We start from the raw sequence: 17,123 nt of genomic DNA on the forward strand, positions 1-17,123 counted from the left end.
AAAATTTTATCTTGAAAGTTATATATTACTTATGCATAAAGCATGCCATATATATCTGTTTCATGCGTTAAAAGTTATGTCGCATATCGTTCGTGATCGTACCAGTATAACACCGTATGTTATCCAAGAAGGGGTACGATGCACACCCTTACGTTGCCCGTGGAGAGGTAAAGGTGAGAAAGAGCATGCAATGTATATATATGTGCATTCATATAGATGTCTTTATTTTAAATGCATCAATACCAATCTTATGACACCAAGAAATATTAATATCGTTTTGGATGATACTGCTAATATGAAGTCTTAGCTATCGGATAATAGCATGTGGATGTTGTATCGTCAAACTTATTTATGTTTTTCAGATAATATTAATATGTTCAGCTTAATATCTTTGTTAAAGATGAATGCTTTATCAATTATAGCTCAATAGCTTGTTAAAGCAATTCATTTGCTGAGATTTTCAAATCTCACATTTTCTATCTTTCCAGTGCACTTTGAAGTGATGGCGAGCATATGGGATGAGTAGCAGCACGATTCATGCGTGATCACCTTTGCTTTTTGTCTATTTGGATGTAATATCAGTATGGTGTCTCTTAGCTATTGTGTTGTCTATCTCATTATGCTATGAATGTATGATCGAGGTATATTTTTTATTTGCCAGGATGTTTAATACTATTAGTGTGACGATACATTTTCTTTCTGCATGGTGATTGGTCAATTATACATTTTTAGTTAGAGGATAGGTGTTGGTAATTTTTTTTTATTGTTCAATCGACTCATAGATGGATTAGTAGCACTATGGGCTTGTACTGTTCACGGGGTGTTACAGAACGACTTGGAAGCCTGCTCCACTATGCTATCCTATACACCGACCTAATAATTGACTGATATTTCTATGACAAAGGAGAAGAAAACCGCTGCCAAACTCGGACAGGTATGAAAAATGCTAGCATAAACTACACCAATGGTCTGGCTTACAACTATGTGCTCAGGTAAATTCTAAGGACTTAATATTTTTTATTTCTTTGATCTTAACATACTAGTATTAGAGTTTCACTTTGCCTGGTTCAGGAAAAAAACAAATCGCAAAATTTGGTTAGCCAGCAGCAGACTTGGGCCATATCGGCCCGGGATGGAAAAGCCCATTTATCCGGAATATTTATTAGGCTTGTGGGCTGAAAGTACATCGGGAGCAGAAACCATCCCAAAAGGCCTAGTTTGAATTTGGTCCAAGACAGGCGGTCGGCCTCTAGTCCAAAGCTGAGCTGCACGCTTTAGCTCTCTGGATGATGAAAATTCCGTTTATTTTCTTTTAGTCATATTAATTACTTCTGCAGTATTTTTTGGGGGCAAAAATCTAGGAATTTCTTTTTTTTTTCATCTGTAATTATTTAGCCTCATTTGTTATACAAAAACTGTATACCTATTAAAATTTAGGTCATCTGAGTGAGTACCTTTACTAATCGACTTCTTTTAGAACAAGCTATACTAATCAACTTATGGCTTGCAGATAACATGACCGATGACCTTGAACCCTTTTTCAAGTGTGTCCCAAGCAATATCCCTATCCATCCGAAACAGACAACAGAACTGCATTGCTTGCGTTTAACTTAAACAAGGAGGCGAAATTTCTGTGCAAACATTCTTAGTAAAATTGGCCGTTTAGCCGTTTTTAATTCATAAAATTAAAATTGGCCGCCTTTTAGCCTTTTTAATTCATAAAATTGGGAAAAATATAAATAAGAAAAAGAAAAGAAGGCGATGAGAAAAAAAGGAGGAGGAGAAAGCCGAAAGCAAACGACCCGCCGTTGAGGTGTACTCTGAAGCGCATCCCGGAAGAGGAGAAGGCCGCGACCGCCGCACTCCCACGGCACACGCCCCGCTCGCCCGCCCATCCTCTCGCCGTGGCTGTCGTCGTGATCCCGCGATGTCGTCGTGGCTGCGGAGCGCGGTGAGCAAGGCCGTCGAGGCGGGCGGCCGCAGCGGCGTGGCCCGCACCGTCCTGGGCTACGCCGACGCCGTCGCCCACCAAGCTGGCCAGGCCGTCGCCGAGGGAGCTAAGATCATCAACGACCGCATGGTGAGCGGTGCCCCTCCCCCCCTCCTCAAAACCATTCAATTTGGCGTGTTGAGGATGTGCAAAATTGGGAAATGGATCAAACGTGAGATTTCTGGGCCGGAGTTGCCGGGTTGCGTGTAATTCGAGCTGCTGTTCTACTAATTCAAACCGTATGAATTTAGGAGTACTTCTAATTCAATGTAACAATTGATTGATGAGTGATCTCTCTGTCACATTGTCATGTTCTGGGACAGGGAGTGTCTGCCATAACGGGGAAAGGGTGAAAAAGTTTGGGCCTTTAGGCTTTTAGGGTTCATGTCTGGTGCAGTATGTTTGGACTGTCCTTACGACAGTAAATGACCTGTTCACTGATGATGGTTTGACCTAGGGAAGTTGTCTACATGTCTTATGGGATTTTCAGGGCGCCCAGAACTACAAAAGCGTCAAGCAAACAGTTAAGCGCTTGGAAGAGGCAGCGGTTTCATCACGTGGGGACGAGAGAGTTCAGGTTCTAAGGCGTTGGCTCAGGGCGCTGCAGGAGGTTGAGGCGGAAATCGGAGGTTCGGATGGGACTGCTGGACAGAATGTCTCTTCAAATGAGCCAAAATCCTCAAAAGCATCATTGGCAAGAGTGCGCATCTTCTTATCAGATTTCATATTGAGTTGAACTTTGTCTAATTATTTGGGGAACTTGTTGGCTTTGTGTGACCATTTGCATGATGTTTGTCTGCTGTTCTTGGTTTTATGTGTTATAACATCAGACACTTCTGCGCAGGTTTTGTTTTATGACGCTGATATTGGAGGGCCTCCTATGAACTTCCGAGATGTATTCCTCTATAGCCAAGCTCCTGAGGGCATTACGTTGTCCATGGTGAGTTAGTTCAACCATGCTGTCCTGTCTTTCAGGATACCATCTACTTTGGATGGCTAAGTAATTTTTTTTAACCAGCCAGAAAGTACTTCCTGTAATATATTGTTGTGTTTCTCTTACCGTTGGTAAAAGTTAAGAGTGGTTAATCTTTTCCATACCCAGATTCTTGAAGCTCCTAAGGAAGAAGAGGTTTCCCTTCTTTTAGAAATTTTCGGGTGAGCTTATGCTTACATGATCTACCAGTATGTTTGGTGGTTAAGTATGCTATTTTTCCAATAGAGATCCAAACAATTTTCATCTCAGTCATCAGTTACATTAAGTGTATGTTTAAGTACACTAAGAAATTATTCTGAGCTTGAGTACTTGATCTACTATGGCCTTTAACAATACTTAAACCTGCCTATTTTCTCCTGCAGTTTCCATAATAGAAACATATAATTAACTGCACTTGGCCTGGATAGAACAGGGAAAAGAGGATCAACATTCTATTGTCGACTGCGCTGGATGAAATAACATTTGCACTTGGCCTTCTGAAATACCAGTGATCTAAATACCTACTTCTTTAATGTGAATTGCACTTAACCTTTAATGCTAATAATTGATTTCAGGGGTTTTTATACAAGTACAACACTGTCTCCCGTTTTTTTCATATGTGGATATAACGTTATATGATTTTTCCTTTTGATAGTGCACACTCTTACTGAAAATGTCTTGTTAAGATTTCGCTTTGGGATCTATGAAAGCTCATTTGGATATATGATTCTATGTGTTAGCTTCCCTGAGAAAAAAAATTCTGTCGGCCCATAATTCATCTAATTAAGCCATAGAACATTTTAGATTAGTCACGGTTGTCCATATATTGTGAAGAACCAAATCATTTGTGCATTTTGGCATGATTCTGTTTACTGTTCCTTGAACTTGAGCCATGTTCCTTTTTTCTTCGTGAACATCCACTCCATTTTAACTGACAGTCATTTGGTACAGAATATGTCTTACAGGGGGGAAAGAAGTTAATAATGCTATAGTGAGCAGTATACAGGACTTGGCAAAATCATTCTCAAATTACCATGATGAAGTCCTGGTACGTTTGCCAGTTGTCTAATGTTCTTATGCCATGCAAATCACAAAAATTAAAATGCTAAAATTATCATGTAATACTTGGCGTGAGTCACTCTGATTATTTCAGTAATTATTATGTACTTGGTAGTCTACAAGACTATAATTGTAATTCATATATATTTCTTGTCTTCTTTACTGGTGACTTGAGTTTCTTTTTTTATTTGTGCCACATTTCTTGCTCACCGCTGAAAAGACATAAGTATTTGTCTTACCTTGCTTCTTTCCTTCACAAACAAGCACTTGACTAGGGCTACTTTCTTTTTGTGAAGAAAGAGTAGATTATTTTTATTTCCCATTTTCAATATCAAATTTTGCATAAATTGACTTTTCTTGTCAGATAATACTCCGTGTCCGTACACATGTAGGTGAAACGTGAAGAGCTCCTTCAGTTTACACAAAGTGCCATTTCAGGGCTAAAGAGGAATGCTGACATTGTGAGGTGACTGTTAATCTACTAACTTGCTCTTGAACTCTGATTTTCGTGCTGGTTGTAAATACTATCTGTATCTCATGTGTAACACGAGATTATGTTTATTTGTTCAACTCTCAAGTGCCAATAAGGAGATTTTGCCAAGCAGTGTGCTATCCTATGTAATTTTTCTAACCTAAATATCCTCAATCATCGTCAAAGGTTTTGGACTTAAAATTTCAAATTCTATTCTAATTTCTAAGCCTTTTAGCTCCAAGCAAGTTGGGGGTAGGCTAGAGATGAAACCCAACAAGATGCAACCAAAAAAGTGGATGGAAAAAGAAAAGAAAAGAAAATAAAAAGAACATAAAAAATGTAACATGTGGAAAGCCTGGAAGGGTAACCTGGTGCTTTTATCTCTGTTTTTGGGCTATTATTAGCTCTTCTTTTGTTGTTACTCTAACATGTGTATTTCACTTCAGGATAGATACTGAAGCTGTAGAGTTGTGGAAGAAACTAGATGAAAAGGAGGCATCACGAGTTCAATCAGTTGACGATTCTGATAAAGTTACAGAAAAGACCGCTGTTGCAATTGTTGAGGTGTTGCTTCTGTTTTATGTATTCTAATTAAGTAATTACTTTGTTTTGCTTGTTTTTTCAATTTAATTGTCATATATATTCACAGAGGTACTCTGGATTTAACAGTAAGCAAACTCAGTGTCATTATGCACATATAAGATGGCATGATACCTTTATTTATTTCATTCAAATTCCTTATGACCCTAGACTCATTAAGCAGATGGCTTCTTCCTGGAACTAATGCTTTAGATACAACGCCAACAATTATTTCACTGATCATGTTTAATCAATACACTCGTCAGTACTTTCAATATGACAAATTCCAGTTTGTTTTGACCTGTTGCATCTTTTATAAGTAATGTTTTAGGATCCATAACACCTTTAGTTTTAAACAAGCTAACTGTATTTTCTGCCTTCTCCAGTCATTCAAAGAAGCACTCACCGAAGTCCAATTTTGCTCTAGAATGGAGGAGCTTTTATTGAAGAAAAAATCAATTAATACTGGGGACTCCCTAGAGATCCATTCCCAAAAGGCATGTTTATTTTTTATCTTTATGTATTTCATTTTTGAACTAGATACACCTTTATATATATTTTTCAACTACTTATATTCAGTCTCATAAACTGACTAAACATCAGAGTTGCATGGAAACTTGAACAAAGACAGTTATATGCTTGTATTCAGTGATAGTTTAATAGGAATCTCTTCACTCTTCAGTGCTGACTATCGCGTTCATGCATACTTTACTGTTTTGTTTTTGGTTCTTGGAACTTTATTTCTGGACTTTATCCATGGAAGAAGTGAATTTATGAGTTATGGGACTCGGTGCTCTCAGATATTTATTCTTTCTTACATTTACATTCCGTTGAATAGTCCATGTCATTTGCACTATGGCCCATGTTTGTTGGGCGTGATAATCATACATGTTAATTTTCTTCAAAAATATTGCATGGTCCAGGTGACCAATCACCAATGCCCCATTGGTACTTGTATGAAATTTCATGCTACCCTTTGCTTCATTAGTTCAGACTTTCGTATAGTGGTCACTAGTCACTCTGGATGAACTCTGCTTATATATGCACATTGGTGAAAAAGCACGGTTTGCTATGCTAACATTATGGACTAAAAGTCTAAAATGTTGCAGGTTGACAAATTAAAGGTATTGGCGACTTCCCTTGCTAATTCATCCTCCAAGGCGGAGAAGCGTATTTTGGATCACAGGTGTAGCTTCCTTAACTTTACTATAAGAATCTTTTCATATCATTTGTTCATTCTTGTTAGAATCTTAAATCTTCTACAAGTGTTCTGTCAAGTTTATGTCTCCGCTATCCCTTTTAAGTTTATGTTTCTGGTGAATGAAGTCTTATCTTATGACATGCATGATTTCCTTGTATATATGGTTTATTTTTAGGAGTTCATCAATTGAAAAATGAATACCTGTAGGAACACTTGCCATAAGAAAAGATTACAAATCCCGATGTCGCTATATTCCATATGTCCATACACACATATCAGACTTTACCACTATTCACTGACAGTAAAGATCTGCAGTTCTGTACTTTAAATTTGTGTACCAATCCAACTTACACTTGGTTCACAGAATCATGTTCAGAATTGCTGTGTGTTTGTTTAGAAAATCTAAAGCTTGGTTCTTTGTCATTAAATTGGCACAGTTATCAATAACCTAACTCATTGTCTATGTGATACTACACCATGAATACCTGTCATGTTGATCACTTGTCACTGTTGTGGTTATACGATTTTCTGGACATTGTTTGTTGCATTTTTGAACTATTACATTTGTACAGAAAATTTTGTGATGAGCTTTTAAATTTTACTATGTCAGACGCCAGAAAGAAGAGGCTCTTAACTTTCGTGCTAAAAAGGAGAATGAAGTGATTGCAGTTGAAAAGGTAAAAATCCTAGCTCATATGGTGTAGTGGAATATGGTTGTAGTTCTTATACCATAAGAAGTCGCGTGTCGTAGAACATAGAACCCCGATTGTGTTCCCATCTAGCATATAATTGTAGGTATGCACCTATGTAAGCTTCTGTCAGCTTATATAACTGTACCTGATTGCTGCAAGGAAATCATTCTGCATGCGCATGGATACCTATATCTTTACTGCATAAGTATTTACACATATCAAATTGCATATGGTGCATGTACATTTACATTATAAAATGAATGCACAGATAAGTCATGCTTTGTTTAATCTATTGCGCTACGAACAAATCCCTTTTTCTAATGTGTCTCTTATATAGGAGTTGACTGCTGAGATTTCTGAATTGGAGAAACAAAGGGATGAACTTGAGGCACAGTTGAAGAAGGTACCTTATACCGAGACCTTCGTGAAAGATTTGTTTTTTTTTTCTTGGCTTCTCCTAGCCCTAGGTTTGATAATATTTAATCAATCTGAAATATGTCTTCAAACATGATATAAAGTGTTTGATCAACTGATGTATCACTTTGCGGAATGATAAGTTCTTCATCAGTGGCCTGAAGCCATAGTAGCAAGGCGCAAGACAAGACGCGCCACAAAAGTCAACTTGCAATAATTTTTTTTTAAATCATAAAGGCACATTTAATTGTTGTATTAAAATTAAAATATTTGCAAGGGGCAAATGCTTTCCATTAGTCTTATCCTGTTTCTTTCCTGATAAACCTAAAAATCTCTTATGGATTCAAGAATTCGAGAGCATGCCTCAGAAAGAAATGATACAACGGGGAATTCATCTTCGATAAAACCCCCCCACTGGCCCTTATCAATCTTGTTCATTACATCGATATGGAATAGACCAGGGACTCATTCCTGTGAAGGGTTTATCTTATGAAGTCCTGTTCTTATTATTTTGCGAAAGGCAAGCTTTAGTTTTGATCTTGAGATTCTTTCCAATGTTTCATGATGAACAGGTCAACATTTCACTGAATGCTGCTGTTGGTCGGCTCAAGCAAACGAGGGAAGAGAGTGACCAATTTCATGAAGCAAGCGACCAGATGATATTTAGTTTACAAGCAAAGGTGCCTATATTTTTCTGATTTTCCAGTTTTAGTTTTCATCCCATTTTATTTGATGAGATTGATGCTTGCTATTTGTTTTCATCATATTGACCAGCTTGAATTTTTTTCTGCATCACCTCAGGAGAATGAACTTTCGAAATCTATTGACTCATGTAACGCGGAGGCTGGTGTAGTCAAGACTTGGATAAATTTCCTTGAGGATACATGGCAACTTCAGTCATCATACAATGAACAGAAGGATAATAAAACTAAGTACGTAGTGATTATGGCCATACATGCCTTTTACAAGCTTCAACCTTGTGTCCTATTACTTTTATCTCCCCTTGTAAAGCTACAATTAGAAATTACATGCTCCATTTTCTGATGTGCTGTCTATTGCAACTAGATAGCGTGTTCACTTAATTCAGCTTTACTTTTTGTTTAGTGATGAGCTGGAGAGATGCACAAGCAATTTTCTGAAGTTGACCAAATGCCACCTTTCTAAATTCGAGGTTGTTGGTTGGATACGTTCTTTTCAAAATCCTTGTTTTTCTAGTAAAGACATTGTATTATTGGAGTATATCTTTGATTCATTGTCTCATATCTCATAAGCATCTTTTTTTCTTGGGCAGGAAGTTCTTAGTCCATCAGTTGAGCGTATTCGCACATACGTGGATAATTTGGCAGTCTTAAATTCAAGGTTGTTCAGTTGCTCTTTCTAACTCTTCCTTTTCCAACAAAAAGAAAACCTAATGGTTTTGCAATCTGATGCCTTGGACCAAATCTTGCAGGGAGGAGTCAATAGAACACGAAGATGATGAGGTTTCCGAAAAGACAAGTCCACAAAAGTCCCTTGAGGAGGAATATTTGGAAACTGAAAAGAAGGTACCTTTTGAGTATCCAGAATTGATTTTACACTTTGAACTTCTAATTGGTTGTTTTAGAGGTCATCCATCTCTTCAAATAAACATCCCTAGTTGTCTTTATATTTGAGCGAAATTGAGGTAGATATTACAGTAGAAGTCATGCTATGAACAGATATGTTTTTTTAGCCTGTTCAACTTTGTTTAAAGAATAGATAGGCGTCTGACAATGTTCCCACACTTTCAGATCGTAATTGCCTTTAGCATTGTAGATCGCATGAAGAAGATGTTCTATTCTGAGCAAGGGGCTAATTCTAGGTATTGACTAACTCTTCTCAACTTCTTTCTGGTCCTTGTGATTCCTGCAATTGGACAAGTCACCTTTCCTCTGTTTTTTCAGGCGAGATGATGCAGAGGTCAGGAACTTATTTTCTGAGATAGAGAAGCTGAAAGAGGCATTCGAGTCTGTAGAAAGGCCAACACTAGACATTGAAGTCCGCAAGGCAAAGGTGCCAACCAAGGACAGATCTGAATTGAGCCCTTCACCTGCTCAGACACCCTCTTCGCCTAAAGATGTGCCTGTGGACGCTCCAAAATCTCCGGTTAAACCTGAGCAGACGCTGGGCCCCGATTCAGAGCTTGCAAAGCTAGAATTAGAATTCGGGAAAGTTAACAAATACCCTGAGATAAGTGGTTGGGACTTCGACGAGCTTGAAGAGGAGCTGCGAGCCGACATATCTAAATCAAGCAATCCAAAATAACCACATGCACCGTACATTGGTGAGACGCATGCTCCCAACTTCCGTGTGGCTTTGCACCAAATTTGTACATATGTTGAATGACAGAATGCACATAATGTTGTTTCATTGTGTCCATGGATGTTCTATACTTACTGCATGGGCAGTGCAGGTAACAATATAACATTGTACAATGACAAGGCGTCACTTATTTGTTTGTTCTTGTCCTGCACATGTATACAATAACGGTGAAACTTATGTAACATTTCCACATTTGGACCTTGTAATAACTTTATTAAAGATCAACTGCTCTGGGAAAGCCCCGTCAGGTCTTAATTCAGCAGAATTGCCAGGAAATAATGTGTGGTTGAAGAGAACCTAAAAATAAATTGACAGTTGTTTAAGTTGGTTATAGGTTGAACACTAACATACCTCAACCTTGTCGGTGGTATTTTGTAACTTAGAATGCAGCTCGTTTCTACTCCAGCAATCACTTGGCGCTCTTTAACCATAAGACTATCTTTAACCATATTTTCTTTATTTCATTCCCTTCCTGGTTCTCTTTTTCGTTCCTATTCTCTTTATTTTATCTCATCTTCAACAGTTTCTTTTCGAGGGGAATCGCGAAGTGAAAAGAAAGAGAATCTCGTCCTGGAGGGAATGACAAATCTCTTCGTGATGGAAACTGTGAACTAAAAATATTAGAACGTTAAAGGGAACGAAAATTCTATCGTGAAGATAATCTGTACCGAGATGGTCTAAATCCATAATACACCCATCGCTACAGGTTACTTGGCGCTCCTCAACCACACTAGTAGTCACCGATTGCTACAACTTTCAACTGTAGTGCTACAACTTTGCTCCCAACCATAGTCCAGAGTACACGCAGTCACACAGCTACAGCTTAGCTCGACCACACTAGTGCGCGAGGAACACGCTGAACTGGAAGCTAGGTCTCGTGCGCCGCGCAAGATGCCACCACCAACCCTCCGGGAAGAAAAACTCAACGACGGACACCTTATAGCGAAGCCCTTCACCCTGACCTACTTCTCCGCCCCGTGCCAACGACGATGGCAAGGTGGGATTCCGAGTCTGCCGTGCGTGCACGCCGAAGAAACCGATGCCAGCTGATGGTGTCAGCGCGCGAACTCGCCTTCCATGAATGTGGGTCCAAATTTTTTTTGACAAATTTTAATATTTTTGTCTTTTTCTTCAGGCTCTAGAACAAAGCATTATGGATGTATTGCCTCCGACGGTTCTAGCGTTGAACTGTCTGAGACAACGATTTATCTCATATGACTTTTTATCCGTGGAAGATTATCAGTTGTTATTTTTACGAAGAAACCATATGAAATGAGCCGGCGTGTGGTAGCGTAGGTTTATCTATGCATTATTGCTAAACACAAATATCTTCTCTATAAAGGCTTCTGCTAAGAATATGGAACTTTCGATCATTCTCATTCAAACCTTGAAATGTTATGAATATTCTAAACTATGTATGCTTTTCTTTTTCTTAGTAACACCAAATTTTGAAAAGAAATGACGCTTTCTAAGGGGCTTCTTTTGTACCGGTCCCAACTCGAACATAAGACTTTGGTCTGCTAGCATGTTGAGGTGCATGTATTGACCTGTTGACCTAAAGTCAAAGTTATTAAGGACATACGTGAAATATTCATACCCCCTCTGTCTATTTTTATAAGGTGTGTTTGACTTAGACACATTCTTTTAAGTTGAACTTTGACCACAAATTTCTTTTACGATATATTGTTGTGCGTTACCAAATTATAATAATAGGAATGCACATTCAAATACAAATCAAATTATAATAATAGGAATGCACATTCAAATACAAATCTAGTTGGTAGGAATGAGATTAGCGATTAGAAGGGGTGAATAGGCGTTTCAATAAATTTTTTGTGAAATCGATGACCTTTTACTATTTGGGTCATCTAACTCATCCCAAAACTCAAGTGGAAGCAAATATTAAGAGAAGTTTTAATAAGAGAAAATCGAGACAACACGATTCCACGGATGATATATGAATCATAGGTTCCATTTAAGATCAATTCATGTGTCTTAGCACTCGAAAGATTATAACTAGCAAAAAAAGAAAAGAAAAGATAAATAGCGAGCAACGAAATTCTCTGAGTTGATTGTTTAGAGACAAGTGAATTCAAGATCCCATCACATAAACATGTGTATGCGAATTTTATGCCTCTACCAACAAGAAGAATGACCTCACAAGGTGCTAAAATCTCAGCCCAAAAACAAAAACGAAAATCAAAACCGGAAAGAAAAAACTTGCACACAAGGCAAGGGAACCAAGAGAGGAAAACTAGGAGGGGAATTCAAGCATATAAAACAAAATAAACTTCATTACTCAAAGAGATCAGCCATATTTTAGCGGATTATAAAGATTTTTCTCTCAAAACTCTCACCTATTACATAGACTAAGTACTCATCATCCTCTCCACTAAAACCCTAGCACAATACTCTCATATGGGTGGCACAAGAGACTCAAATGGCGGGTTCAATCTCTCATATAGTCATACCCCTCTATTTATAGGTCTAGTAAATTTGACCCCCAGTTTTTTTAACTTTTTTTCCTTAAAATATCCCTCTCTTGTAGTATACTTCTACCTACCACCGAGTGTATTTTAGTCTATTTTTTCTCCATTTATCTAACGGTCACGGCGCCTTTACGACTTAGCTTCGTCTCGACACAAGCTTCGCGATGATGCAACGTACTCCTCCAGTCCTCCCACGGTTTTGAGGCCAAACCGCGAAACCCTAGCATGCTTCTCAAAGCTTGACTAGCAGCCACTTGCTTCCACCTGAAACAAGAGCTCCGATGATGACGCGTATCCTCTGTCTTGCGATCTTGACCACCGACAAGTTTCTCCCGCTCCTGATCTTCGGGCCGCCTTGTCACTTGCACCGGCACCCCCTTCGCTTGATTTTGTCAGTACGCCATCTTCATCCTTCGTTTCATGCTTTGCTTGACCTTCATATGTACAACTAGGATCACCCTTGACTCCGCCTGGCCCTCTTTGATCGTTCGGCACCAAGCATCCTCTTAGCCCCGATCACCCGCTGTCGACCGCCAAGTTGCATCCGTCACCTGCACACCTTGAAACAAGCAAACAAATTTCTCCACACTCCAAAACATCTTCAAGTTAGCACAAAATCAAAAACTTCAACTCAGAGCACATCTTGTAGAAAACGTGAACACCAGATGTCCGATGTGTTCTGCTCTTGAACACCGGACCATTCGGTGAGTGTAACACTATCTGTTCTAGAAAATTTTTGCTCTCTGTAAAAAAAAGGTCCGGTAAAAGGTTCTGGTGATCTCGTGTCCATCACTGGGTAATCCGGTATATGCTAATCCACTGAACCACCCTTCTGCAATCTCTCTGCAACAAAAGGTCTGGTGCATTCTCCGGCTCAGACTGGACTATCCAGCGTACATAATCAAACTTGGCACCAAAAATCTCCTCTCTGCAAAAAATACTCCAGTGTTCTCAAAGTCCATCATCGGATCATCCAGTGTTTGCTTTCATTTCTGTTTCAACACTGAAAATGCTCTGGTGATACCCTCCGGTGTAGCCACCACACTCACCGGACCTTCCAGTGCATTGATCCCCAATTTCGCTCGAAAAAGTACTCTCTGCAAGAAATAGTCCGGCGAGTATACACTACCCACACCAGAACTTTCGATGAATACCAGAACCTCCGGTGTGTGTAATTTTTCTGCTTATAGAGAAAATTTCGCCAATTCCAAACGCCGCCAACTCGAGTTAGACATAAACAAGAACAAGCATCCACAAAAACATGCTAACCAAAGACACATCAACTATTATCAATGCCTCATCACATGCAAACCAAGGCACTTCTCTACTTGGTTTCTCCATCTCCCCATTGATGAGTGCATTGATAACCTTTAAAGCACAAAGATTTGGGTAGAAGAAGTGAAGTACATCCAAGTGAACAAAAACTCGAGAAAGAATAAACACAAATCGCTTGGTATAAGACAAATTGCAAAAGGTCAAATAAAGATAAAGACAAGCCAAAACCTCAAAAGAGCAAGAAAAGCTCAAAAACTCAAAAACAAATGCCCCCATGATGAATGCACATTTTTCATTTTTCGTTGAGGTTTGTTGCAAATTTTCTCATTTCTCCTCATTTGTAGCATATTTATGCATATTTTCATCTTTCTGCATATGCCCTCCCCTTTGGTAATGCAAACATTAAGGATGAAATATTATGCAATGCATGAACATGAAAACCTAGTGACCTTTCACAAATATACCATAAAGCATTTGCAAGTGCTAGAAATGTCAAAAAGGCTCTGGAAAGGAGAGGATGGAGCTCACAATTGCATAGAGGCTCAAAAAGAGATAGTGGCATAAGAACATGAAGCTTGACAAGCTAAACCCGAAGAGTTGGTTGGTGTATTTAATTTAACATAGCCGAATCATGTGCAAGGTGACTACCACATAAGCATCCACTCGTGCTGAGGCAATACAAGCATTAAGAACTAGCCAACTTCAATCTCAAACTAGGCAAACAAGCATTCATGATAGTAGACTTTGCAAACGCTCACATATGAAATCAAGACTTAGTTAGATCAAGTGATTAAAATAAAATTGATCATTTAGACATATTTCTTTCATTTTTATCCTTAAGTTGACTCTTATCCAAGCAAAGTGTCGCACGACTAGGTACGACAAACACCTTAAGACTTCAAGACAACCGTATTGGATCACATTTTAGCACAAGATACTTGAATTCACCAGATTATTCACATTTTCATTTTAAGAAAAGCTAGCTTTCTTGAAATGTATCATATCAAAGCATCAAGAAGAGTCTAAGATTAAGAGCTTTATCTACACAACTACTTAACTTAGTCCAAATTCAAGTCTAGCAGCTGAAAATGCTAAAAACATACAAGTCAAAGCTCAACTACTATGATTATCTTACATAATGAAATGTAATACAAATACAATAAAACTAAGATATAATATGTACAAAGGACAATTGCCCCTCACACAATATTATAGGGATGGCACATACCAAGCTCTTCTCTCAAATAGGCAAATCTTGTAGAATCTAGAGACTTGGTGAATATATCAGCTAGCTGGTGTTGGGTATCTATGTAACTCTCCCTTCTCATTTTGATCTCTTAGAAAGTGAAATATCACATCTATGTGTTTGGTTCTGGTGTGTTGAACTAGGTTATTGGCTAAGCTTATGGCATTGATGTTGTTACACAAAAGTGGCACACTCCTGAAATTTAACCTAAAATCCCTCAAAATAGCAACCATCCACAAAATCTATGAGCAACAGCTAACAACAGCTACATATTCAGCTTCAGCGGTAGACTGTGCAACGCTAGACTGTTTGTGAGAAGACCAACACACAAGAGAAGTACTCAAGAGAAATTTCCTAACATAGACCTCTTCCTGGATGAAACCATTAAGAAAAGCACTATTGATATCCATTTGGTACAATTTGAAACCTCGGGATGTCGCAAATGCAAGTATGATCCTAATGGCTTCTAGTCTAGCTACCGGTGTAAAGGTCTCTCCAAAGTCTATCCCCTCTACCTGAGTGAAACCTTAAGCCACTAGTCTAGCCTTGTTTCTCACTACAGACCCATCCTCCCCTTGTTTGGTTTTGAAAACCTATTTTGTGCATATGGTGTGAACATTAGGAGTGGCTCTACAAGAACCCAAACTTGGTTTTTCTCAAAATTTTCAAACTCTTCATGTATGCAATTGACCTAACTCGAATCAGATAAAGCATGTTCAACATCATGGGGTTTAAAAGAAGCAACGAATGCAAAATCAGTAAAAATGAGTATGAGAAGCAGATTTGGACCTTGTTACCCTTTCATTGATGTTACTAATCATCGTCTGTGGAGGATGTCACCGCTGAATGTGTTGAGGGGCCTCACGCTGTGAGTGTACCTCCCTCTCAAGCACTGCTGGTGCAGGCTCGAAAGTAGCTGAAGTGTAAGTAGAGGCTGCAAGACCCTCTGCTGGAGTAGAAGAAGCAGAAGCCAGCTCTAGAGCAGGTGTGGTAGAGGGAAGTAATAGATTATCCTCGTCATCACCAAGAGTTGGAAGGTCACCATCTACAAATATGCTCTCGCTCATCTCTTGATCACCTTTGGTTTTCACCCTTCCTTTCTGATCATCCCTGAATGTGATGTACTCGTATCGCTTTACGAGGGTGAGGCTAGAGAACCATGATAAATCTTCGGTCATGTGGCGCGAACAACCGGAGTCAATGGGCTACTTGTTCTCTAGGCCTCTGCCTGCCACATTGGAAGGATCCATCTCGGGATCACTGTCGTTGTTGTCGTCGTCTGCCATGAAGTAGAGGCTAGTGAAGTCATTGGCCTTCTTCTTGTTCTTTTCTTGTGGTTCATCCTCCTCTGAGCTCTCCTCATCGCTAGAAAAAGTGTCTTTGTCGCTGAGAGCCACCACGAATTCCCTAAAAGTCACCTTAACCACCTTTTTGACCATCTTGTTGCGGTTCTTCTTAAAGAAGGGCTTCTTGTTCTTCTTCTTATGCTTATTGTAGTCGTGGTCACCGTCCTCCCTCTTCTTGAGCTTGGGGCAGTTCGCCCTGAAGTGGGTAGTGTCACCACACTCAAAGCAGGCACGAGAATCACCCCTCCTTCGATCTTGGTGATTGTTGTAGAAGTGGATGAACTTCTTCATAGTCAGTGCGAGGTACTCATCATCCATCGCATTCACCTACTCTTTTGTGACAGAAACCAAGGAAGACAAAGCAAATCCACTCGATGAAGTGTTAGCACAAGAAAAGCCAGCTGTAGACTGATTGCCACTACTAGGTCCGGAAACTAATGTCATGTTCTAAGACAGGGGATTTCTGAGACTGATCCGAGCCGCCTTAGCTATCTCGATGGATTTGAGTTTGCTGAAGAGCTCATCACAAGTTAACGTGTTGTAACTTGGAGACTCTCAATGCTTGAGATCTTCACTTCCCATATGCTACGGTCAAGAGCATAGAGAAGCTTTATTGCAGAGCAAACATCGCATCCAAAGACTCTCCGGGGTCTTGCACAAATATTTGGTATTCCTAGTTGTATGTGCTTCCACGTCCGGCCTTAATCTGATTAGTGCCCTCATGAAAGACACTCATAATATTCCAGACTCCCGGGCAGTACGGAGGTGCTAGACTCTGTCAAACTCATTCTAACTCAGGCTAGTGAACAAAATATTTCTGGCCTTGTTGTTGGCCTCATAATGTTCAATTTGAATATGAGTTGTGCGAGCAACAAGGATCTCGTAGTCGGAATCAACTACTTCACATATTGCACTTCCATGACTTAGAAGATAAGCCTCTATGCACACCTTTCAGAATGAACAATCATGGTCATCAAACAACAGAATCTTCCCACTCCTTTCCATGTCGCCTATGGATCACAAAGCCAGTTAAAGTCAATAAATGAT

At 39.3% G+C, this 17,123-nt stretch overlaps 1 protein-coding gene across 1 annotated transcript; it reads left to right on the top strand.

Annotated features, from left to right (window-relative positions):
* The first annotated feature begins 1,771 nt into the window (after positions 1–1,771).
* On the top strand, positions 1,772–10,002 carry LOC133888584 (uncharacterized). The gene is made up of 18 exons (XM_062328921.1): positions 1,772–2,080; positions 2,481–2,690; positions 2,835–2,930; positions 3,093–3,145; positions 3,915–4,011; positions 4,415–4,488; positions 4,941–5,058; positions 5,460–5,570; positions 6,183–6,259; positions 6,885–6,951; positions 7,304–7,369; positions 7,953–8,060; positions 8,182–8,312; positions 8,485–8,551; positions 8,672–8,739; positions 8,831–8,924; positions 9,150–9,220; positions 9,303–10,002. Exons 1-18 carry the CDS (start codon positions 1,928–1,930, stop codon positions 9,661–9,663), a joined length of 2,022 nt encoding a protein of 673 aa, XP_062184905.1. The 5' UTR covers positions 1,772–1,927; the 3' UTR covers positions 9,664–10,002.
* The last annotated feature ends 7,121 nt before the right edge of the window (positions 10,003–17,123 follow it).

Source organism: Phragmites australis, chromosome 1 (genome assembly GCF_958298935.1).
Source record: "Phragmites australis chromosome 1, lpPhrAust1.1, whole genome shotgun sequence".
NCBI lineage: Eukaryota > Viridiplantae > Streptophyta > Magnoliopsida > Poales > Poaceae > Phragmites > Phragmites australis.